At 46.9% G+C, this 9,571-nt stretch overlaps 1 protein-coding gene across 4 annotated transcripts in view; it reads left to right on the top strand.

The window, feature by feature from the left end:
• The window catches only part of ABL2 (ABL proto-oncogene 2, non-receptor tyrosine kinase), an 87,785-nt gene extending 79,276 nt beyond the window's left edge, over window positions 1-8,509 (top strand). For 2 of the 4 annotated variants that reach the window (XM_054587709.1, XM_054587710.1), the window contains exons 8-13: window positions 427-611; window positions 1,579-1,731; window positions 2,608-2,697; window positions 5,406-5,579; window positions 6,101-6,334; window positions 6,644-8,509. In XM_054587709.1, coding sequence (XP_054443684.1) covers window positions 427-611; window positions 1,579-1,731; window positions 2,608-2,697; window positions 5,406-5,579; window positions 6,101-6,334; window positions 6,644-7,821 — 2,014 coding nt within the window. In that variant the 3' untranslated portion in view covers window positions 7,822-8,509. Of the gene's footprint in view, window positions 1-426; window positions 612-1,578; window positions 1,732-2,607; window positions 2,698-5,405; window positions 5,580-6,100 lie in introns of all 4 variants that reach the window. The other 2 variants (XM_054587707.1, XM_054587708.1) reach the window with 1 other exon arrangement.
• Window positions 8,510-9,571: the final 1,062 nt, after the last annotated feature.

The following is a 9,571-nucleotide window of genomic DNA, read 5'->3' on the forward strand; positions in this document are numbered from 1 at the left end:
ATATAAGATATGTGTCAATTGATTGTTAAAGGTAAGGCTTCTAGTCAATAAGTAGGCTGTTAGTGAAGTTTCTGGGGAGTCAAAAGTTCTACATGTATTTTTAGCTGCATGGGGGTGGGGCGGATGTGGGTTGATACCCCTAATGCCTGCATTGTTCAAGGGTCAACCGAGCTTATGAGTAAGATCCCATTTTCTGAAGCCTCCTTTATTGAGGCATCATGTTGCTGTCTCTTGATGAGTCCTCTGCAAGTGATATATATAATTAGTGGCTTTCTACCGTGTTAGCGATTATCATAAAACAGTACTGTATTTGTCAGCACTTAACCTGTCAACTCTGCTTGTTGCACAAAGAACCAAGAAGAGAGCATTTATGGTCACTTTCCGCACTATCTGAATAGAATCAGATTCGGGTTCTCTTTCCCACAGAGATCTTGCAGCTCGGAATTGCCTGGTGGGAGAAAACCATGTTGTAAAAGTGGCTGACTTTGGCTTAAGTAGATTGATGACTGGAGACACCTATACTGCTCATGCCGGAGCCAAGTTTCCTATTAAATGGACAGCACCAGAGAGCCTTGCCTACAACACCTTCTCCATTAAATCTGACGTCTGGGGTAAGGTTGGAAGGAGCTTTTTCCTGCATGTGTTATTTTTATAAATGCTCTTAACTCTCTAGAGCTTCTCTTTTATATGACCAGTATCCTTTGTGTTCACACCCACCGTCTTTAATCATTTATTAAATACCCACTATCTACCAGGCATCAAGCTAGGCACATAGCATAGGAAGAAGTATGAAGAAGAAAGTTTAAAAAAAAAAAAGTCCCTGCTTCAAAGAGCTCACCGACTAGATCTCATATTGCATTGGCATTCTAATGACCATCCCTCCAGAAAGTTCCCCATCGTCCACGTTAGGTGTTGTTGCTCGCTTCTGGAGCACCGGGACACACACAGTAGCATCCTCTTTCCAAGGAAGGTGTGTGGAAGTTTCACCTAGAATTTATCCTGGCAACTGATCTTGTTTCTACTGCCATGGGAAGCAGCATGATTTAGTAGAGGCCCAGTGGACTGGACCAATCTGAAAATTTGGATCGTGGGCCAGTAGAAAATAGTCGTAGGATTTTAAGTCACTCTTTACCAGAAATGTTAAACTCAGAAATAACCTGTACAGAATCAAGCAAATTCTTTTTTCAGGTGTGAATTTTAAATGAGTTTGTTTTTATATTTACTGCTTTACTATTAACTGACATAAAAACCTGTGAAACTCATTAAATAGATCATAGATTTTCCTAAGAGTAGTTTGATTATGACCCAGACTTCTTATATGGTCATAATTTATTCTCCTTCATAGTAGTAAAGGAAATCTAAATAAAAGATGGGAAACATAAAGAAAATCAGCTTGAGGTTATATCTGAGGTGTTCCCTTAACAGGTATTTTAGAAGGACAAAGTATACTATAAGACTTAGAAGTGTATGGTTTGGGTAACTGTTACCCAAAATTTGAAAGATAATTACCTAATGGCATAAAATAAATAATGATTCAGGGATGAAACATTAAGCTCCTTTTTTTCATCCCTTATGCAGCTTTTGGGGTACTGTTGTGGGAAATTGCTACCTATGGAATGTCACCATACCCAGGTATTGACCTGTCTCAGGTCTATGATCTACTGGAAAAGGGATATCGAATGGAACAGCCTGAAGGATGTCCCCCTAAAGTTTATGAACTTATGAGAGCATGTGAGTATTTTTGCATATTTTAATTTTGAAGGTTTGAGTCAGCAATTCAGGGTAATTAGCAAAATTGGAAACATTTTCCTTCTCAGTGCTGTTAGATTGACTCCAGCCTCATGGTATATAAAGAGCTGGTCATTGATCAGCCAGTTGGTATATCATACGCTTTACCATTGAGTCTTACAGGGATCCTAAGAATCATTGCCTATGGCCAAAATATTGAATCAGCTTCCCAGAAACATTTGCGCACTCAATAGGATGATATGATATTGGGATTGGAGTATAGGTAGGGAGAACTGCTTTCAACTAGATAAAAATGGTCACTGAAGAGTAGAGAGAATATTTGAAAATAACCTGTGCAATGAATAAACAAAGCTTCTGACTTCTTGAACATGTGGAAGAGTAGGAAGGTGATAGTGAATTAAGTTGCAGTTGTGTTTGAGTATAAATCTTACTTTCTCATTAAGCATTGGCATTGCTTAGTGCCCTGTCTTTGTTAAATATGAACTCTAAGCACCTTCTTTCTGATAGCCTGTTATATTTCTGAATAGGTGTGCAGCTCATGATTTCTAAGGTTAGGGTGAGTTTGAAAGCAAGTGTAACTTCTTTTATTTTTCCAGTGGGAGAAAACGTGCCATTTTCTAAACCTCCTCGCCTTCCTCATCCCTACAGTAGAGGGAATAGGAGCTGAGGCTGCACAGAAGGGCCTGCCCTAGGAAGTGGGGTCATTACCCTCTGAGTCTGACTGCGAGGCTGCTGTCTCAGGACCATTGCGCACATGTCGTGACTCTGCCTGACCCAGCACATGTCACGACGTGCGGGACTCACTGGATATTTAATTTCTGCAGAGAGCTTTCAATATTTCCTCTTTTTGTTACGTAGGCTGGAAGTGGAGCCCCGCGGACAGGCCCTCCTTCGCTGAAATACATCAGGCTTTTGAAACCATGTTCCACGACTCCAGCATTTCCGAAGGTGAGACCCTGGCGGTCCCCTATCGCTGGCTAGTTCTGGGTGGTGGTGGTGATGACATTCCCTTGTAGCTTGGAACTCCATTGCAGATACTGAATTCATTCTTGACCTCCCTTATTCTTGTTTTGCTTCTTTCTTTCTTTTTTTTTCTATTTTTAATGTCTTTGTGTTTCTATCATATTTTTAATATTGAAATTATATATTTTAATTACAAACAATCTGTTCATAAGGAGAACAAGTTCAGTAGTTCTTTAAGCATTAACACTTAGGAAAGAGAAGAGGAAAATAAATGAGTATGAAAAATATTCCAACTCTTTGAACCATACCTACAAAAGCAGAACCAAGTCATAAGAGCAATATCCGGAAATAAAATTTCTGGATATAGATCCTAAAGAAATAATTAAGGGTATTAACAAAGATTTAGCTACAAGGATGTTACATCAGAATATAGTTTATAATATTGAAAAATTAAGAGTAATTTAAATATCTAATGGGCTGTTATTTAAAATGATATTCTTAAATATATTGACATAGGAGCTTAAAGTGAGCATGTTGTTAAGTTATGTTATGAACAGTGAGAACCCTCTTCTTACCTAGAAAACAAGGGTGTGCCCATGTACAGGCAATTTCCTACTTTCCTGCATAATACCTCTCTAAAATTATTGCAAAAGTATCTGCAGAAGTCAAGCAATAAACTTGTTATAAAGAGAGGCTGTTTCTAGAGCGCTAAAAACGCAACACTCTTGGTTATATTGAATGCTTGCCTATTAGACACCTTGATACAGTTTCAGAATTTTGTACATATTTTTCAGATTTTTCCTTTCCTTCATAATTGAACACAGAACTTACTGCTTAAGTTCAAGTTTACAAATATTAGAAGAAATCAGGCAAGTAGGTTTTCGTCTGCTTCCCGTAGTGATTTACCATGTTTAGGTGAGAAGGAAAAGAAAAGAACAGCATCGGAGTCGAGTGGGTGTTCACACCCTGGGCCTCTGGCACACGGACTTCCTGCAGGTTGCGGGACGCAGCTGGCCCTGTGGGCTGGTCGGGTGGCTGCCTGTCACAGGGCTCTCCTGTCCTCTGAGCGCTCTTTCCCCCACGGTTTCACAAGTGGTAGGTCATGACTACCAGGCCAAAGAGTAGGATCCATTTCTTTCGTACTTTTGTGTCAACTTGTAATTTCTGTTGAATCCTTAGTTAAATATTTGTTTCTCTTGAAAATGTTATAATATATTCTCTTAGAAAATCAGCCCTTACCAGTTTTCAAAGCTGATTTCAATTCACCTTTGCTAAATAAGAAATTTGACGTTATTCAGCCCCTATTTTATCGACATGTAATCTGTGGCAAGGACTATACTAGGTCTGAGGACAACGAGATAAGACACAGTTAGTTGCTACTTTAAAAGGATGTACTTATTAGTTGTAGGTGAAGGAAGCCTAGCTCCAGCTGTCTTAAGTGTTAAGAGGAGGATCTACTGGCTCATAACCAAACCCGGGGAAAGCAGAGCGTGCCACCCCAGGGTCAGCTGAAGCCATGGACTCAAGTAGCTTCAGGCTTCCCTCCTTCCTAAAGCCACTGCCCCCCAGTGTCTCTTCACTTTTGCTTCTATGTGGATCTTGTCCTCAGGATCCTCCAAGTGGCCTTGGACACAGTCGTCAGCATCCCTGAGGTCATGTCTGTCTCCGGTTGCTGTGTATGGCAGCGTTTGAAATGAATCTTGTTGGATAGGCTTAGGTTATATGCCATGCACCCACTGTTGGGACATATTAACTTTTAAAAATAAGTACCCAAAAAGTTGTAAAATAATCAAAATTTTACAATTTAATCCTAGTGGCTTCATTTTTCTTTAGGAATGAGTAACAAATTATGTCTTTGCTTCAGTAAAAGCCACAGAACCCACGGCCAGGCTTCACCAGCAAGGCTTACTCATGGGCAAACACTTTTCCAGGGGCCTCATTCACTTCATGTGCATGGCATGGAATGGAATGCATCTGCCCTCCTTTTTAGTACAAGGTGCAGTGGAAAAATAAAGGTATCTGCGGGCATCTGTCTCGTTCCGCCTCTGAATAGGGACTTACAGAGTGCGGACAGCTGAGTGATGAGGAATGCATGAAGCCGTGCTCTGTGCCACTCCTCGTCAGAGAAGCACAAAGTAAAACAGTGAGACCCCTCTATATACTTACCCCAGAGTGGCTAAAATTAAAGTCACACATAAAAACCCTGTGTCATGAAACTGGCAAGCATACAGAGTAACCAGATCCTTTATACGATGCTAGAGGGAGAGTAGGTGGGTACAGCCATTTGGGGAGACAGTTTGGCAGGAAAAAAGCTTAATGTATATGCACCCGTGACCACCAGTCCTGCCCCTGAGTATATGCCCAGTAGCCATGTATGCAGTTGTGAAGCAGAGGACATAGCAGGGTGCCCCTAGCGTCTTGTTCATAATAGCCAAAAACTGGAAACACATAGAGGAGACTGGGTGAGTTTTGGTATATTCTCACATTCGAACAATACATGGGATTGAGGAAAAAACCCTGCCACATGCATTGAGCAAAAGCCAGACAAAAAGAGGGCATGCCGCATACTCTGATTCCATTTATACATGTTAATACTCTGTCCTCCCGTTCTTTTGCAATTGTGTCTTTTCTGAAAACAACCCCTTTGCTCTGTCATGATGTTGTTTTTATCAGTCTCCTTGTCTTCCTCACAGAGGTAGCCGAGGAGCTTGGGAGAGCCGCCGCCTCCTCATCCGTCGTGCCCTACCTGCCCCGATTACCTATACTCCCTTCCAAGACCCGGACGCTGAAGAAGCAGGTGGAGAACAAGGAGAATATTGAAGGGGCCCACGAAGTCATGGACAATTCTGCTTCCAGTTCAGCACCAGGTACGTGTCCCCAGGCAGGCAGAGCCGGACCACCTTGTTCAAAGGACCGTGCGCTGTGTCCGGTTCCACTTCCCCGCCCATCTTCCCTGAGGCATGTGTAGCTGCACCTGTTGCACAGGCCACTCTCGTCCTCAGCTCTGCGTCCCCGGTGTTGGGTCCTGGTCTGTCCACGCGCAGGCAGTCTTCCTCCCACTCCATTTCCTTAACTCTCGATTCCCGCATACTTAACATGGGTGCCGTCTGGCAAACACTTCTTGAGTGAACCCGATAGTGAGGCCGGGCTGTTTGTAGAGAGAAGATGAAGGTAAAAGTCAGCAGGGTACTGCTTCCCGTCTGTGTCCCACATCTCATTTGAAGCACGGATCGGTATGAGATGATAATGTATTTATTAGTTTCCTTCGAGTCCTGCTACCACCTGATGTTTGATAGGTGCCAACAAAACTCCTAATTCAGCCTTAATAACGCGAGTGTGATGGAGTGCCTTCTTGGCTCCACATCACTGATTGGCCGTTTCTCATCAGGGTTCATTAGAAGTGCACAGGCTGCCAGCGGGTCCCCAGCACTGCCTCGAAAACAAAGAGACAAGTCACCCAGCAGCCTCTTGGAAGATGCCAAAGAGACATGCTTCACCAGGGACAGGAAGGGAGGCTTCTTCAGCTCCTTCATGAAAAAGAAAAATGCTCCCACACCCCCCAAACGCAGCAGCTCCTTCCGAGAAATGGAGAATCAGCCCCACAAGAAATATGAACTCACGGGTAACTTCTCATCTGTTGCTTCTCTACAGCATGCTGATGGGTTCTCTTTCACTCCTGCCCAGCAAGAGGCGAATCTGGTGCCCCCCAAGTGCTATGGGGGGAGCTTTGCACAGAGGAACCTCTGTCATGACGACGGTGGCGGGGGTGGGGGCGCTGGCACTGCAGGGGGCGGGTGGTCTGGCATCACAGGCTTCTTTACGCCACGCTTAATCAAAAAGACACTGGGCTTACGAGCGGGTAAGGCCACAGCCAGTGATGACGCTTCCAAGCCTTTTCCGCGGTCAAACTCTACATCTTCCATGTCCTCAGGGCTTCCAGAGCAGGATAGGATGGCAATGACCCTTCCCAGGAACTGCCAGAGGTCCAAACTCCAGCTGGAAAGGACAGTGTCCACCTCTTCTCAGCCAGAAGAGAATGTGGACAGGGCCAATGACACGCTTCCCAAAAAATCAGAGGAAGGTGCTGCTCCACCCAGGGAGAGACCAAAAGCCAAACTTTTGCCCAGAGGAGCCACAGCTCTTCCTCTCAGAACCCCCTCTGGGGATCCAGCCATTGCAGAGAAGGACTCCCCAGGGGCGGGGGTGGCTGGAGTGGCAGCTGCCCCAAAGAGCAAGGAGAGGAATGGCGGGGCACGGCTCGGCATGGCTGGAGTCCCAGAGGATGGCGAGCAGACAGGCTGGTCCCCAGCCAAGGCTGCGGCCGTCCTCCCAACCACGCACAACCACAAAGTGCCCGTCCTTATCTCCCCCACTCTGAAGCACACTCCAGCCGACGTGCAGCTCATTGGCACAGACTCTCAGGGGAATAAGTTCAAGCTCTTATCCGAGCACCAGGTCACGTCCTCTGGAGACAAAGACCGACCCCGACGGGTAAAACCAAAGTGTGCCCCTCCCCCACCGCCAGTGATGAGACTACTGCAGCATCCATCCGTGTGCTCCGACCCCACGGAGGAGCCGCCTGCCCCGGCAGCCGGACAGCCCGCGCCGGAAACACAGGACGGAGGGAAGAAGGCCGCTCTGGGGGCCGCGCCCGGCAGCGGGAAAGCCGGGAGGCCCGCGGTGCCTCCACCTCAAGTGCCTCTGCCCATGTCCTCCATCTCACCAGCCAAAATGGCCAACGGCACAGCAGGTACTAAAGTGGCTCTGAGGAAAACCAAGCAGGCAGCTGAGAAGATCTCAGCAGACAAAATCAGCAAAGAGGCCCTGCTGGAATGTGCAGACCTCCTGTCCAGTGCAATCTCGGAACCGGTGCCCAATAGCCAGCTGGTGGACACTGGCCACCAGCTGCTCGACTACTGCTCAGGCTACGTGGACTGCATCCCTCAGACTCGCAATAAGTTCGCCTTCCGAGAGGCTGTGAGCAAACTGGAACTCAGCCTGCAGGAGCTGCAGGTGTCCTCGGCCGCCGCCGCTGTGCCCGGGGCAAACCCTGTCCTCAATAACTTACTGTCCTGTGTACAGGAAATCAGTGATGTGGTGCAGAGGTAGCCACTGTTAGCCTCGTGGGAAGATGCCCACGCTTCTGAGGGGAGAAGGGGAGGGACTTGTTTTCCTGTGTTCTTGTTTTCAAAAAATGAAAGACTGATACTTGAGTGTGTTTATGTGAAGTACCTCAGCTCTCTGAGATCTCACGTTTACAGGTTCATCTCAAAAATAACAGAAAGCAAAACTCAGAGGAGAGGGAAATTGGATGGGGGCCGGGCACCCGTGGACAGGATTGGCCGCTGCGCTGGAGCATCGGGGATGTGCGTGTGGTGCCATGAAGAGCCAAATCCAGCCATTCTCACCGGACTGGTGCGAGGTGGTTAGGCAGGGCTGCCCTCAGCACCGCCGCGGCCCATGCCAGACAGGGCTCTCTGTGGCGCCAGGGGTCCCACACAGGAGGGGCTGACCTCGGGCTGCAGCCGCTGCTAATGGAGATGATGTTCCACCTCACCTGGCAGGTTTGGTGGGTCAGAAGAAAGGGAAGCTGGGAAGGTACCGAGTGACGTTCTTTCATTCAAGGCTCTGGGAAGCAGCTGTTAGCCTTGTTTCCACAAGGTCATGCTGTAGTAAGAACTGCAAATCAAGTTGCTGGAATCGCAGAGCCGGGCAGCAGGCCCTGTCTGTGTGCTCCTGACCTGTTTGCCATTGGTCTGTTCCTTGGTGCGGGAGGTAAAGGATGCTAGGATTTTGGAAACCCCCCCCCCCCCCCGGCCAAATCTCAGTTTGATCAACAGCAGCCATTTCCCACAGTCTAGTCTGTTACTCCCTAGTGGACCAGGACTGGCTTCTTGGTTGCCAGTGCCTGTCTGTACACTGCAGGGTCGGGGTCTCTGTAGTGGTCCTCCTCTGCCCCCTGCTGGGCAGGCTGTCTTCCTTCAGCCCTGGCAACATTCGGGCGTTGACCAGCGTTGACTTTGAAATAAGTGGACTGGCTCTCACAGGGGAGTCTTCTGATGCGGTACCCCGCCTGCTGGCGTACTAGTCAGGGATTTGGGCAGCTGGATATTTCTTTATCATCTAAAATACCCAAGAAAGGGACCCTCCTCGAAAGCCCACAGCCAGACCCAGAGGTCCGTGACTGAGGGGCAAGTTGGTTTGGTCTGATGGCCGCTTCCCTGCACCGCCCCTTCCCTCGTCACCTCAGACCCAGCCGAGGTGGGAAGGAGAGTGGGGCACACTCACTCTCTCCGGGTTTCTAATGAATCACCCCGGGTTACTCTCGCGGGCTTTTCTCCTTTCACATCCCTGCACCCCCAGTCTTCGTGCTTGTTTGTAAAGATCGCATTGGGAATATTCCTTGATGTTTATTTTAATACCATATTTTAAGAATGTATAACTAAAGGAGCACATCATTTCCAGGAAACACCAGTTAGAGCCTGGAAACCTAATGACTTAACCCTCAAATATGTTTGCCTCTGAAAGATAAGGCCTTTTTCTTCCCTACTCGTGTATAATGATACGTTAATTAGGATCGCAGAGAGCTGAATCTGATTGGTTAGATGTTATTAATATTCTCAGTATCAGGTCTCATCCCAGTTACCACTTCATTCTGTTTTGAAGCTTTATGACCCCTTCCCCCAAGGAGAACCCAATACAAAAATAAGTAAATGTATTATTTTTTCCTTCCAAAAGAACGGTAGGAAGAGAGGAATTCAGCAGTGACGCGCAGTGAATTTTCTTCTTGCCTCGGTCATCGGTCCACTGCCAAGCCACAGCCCCATCTCGCAGTCTGTTAAGTTCATGATACATGTTC

The sequence above is a fragment of the Pteronotus mesoamericanus genome, unplaced genomic scaffold (genome assembly GCF_021234165.1).
Source record: "Pteronotus mesoamericanus isolate MK-2021 breed Mesoamerican mustached bat unplaced genomic scaffold, CSHL_Meso_final scaffold_1186, whole genome shotgun sequence".
NCBI lineage: Eukaryota > Metazoa > Chordata > Mammalia > Chiroptera > Mormoopidae > Pteronotus > Pteronotus mesoamericanus.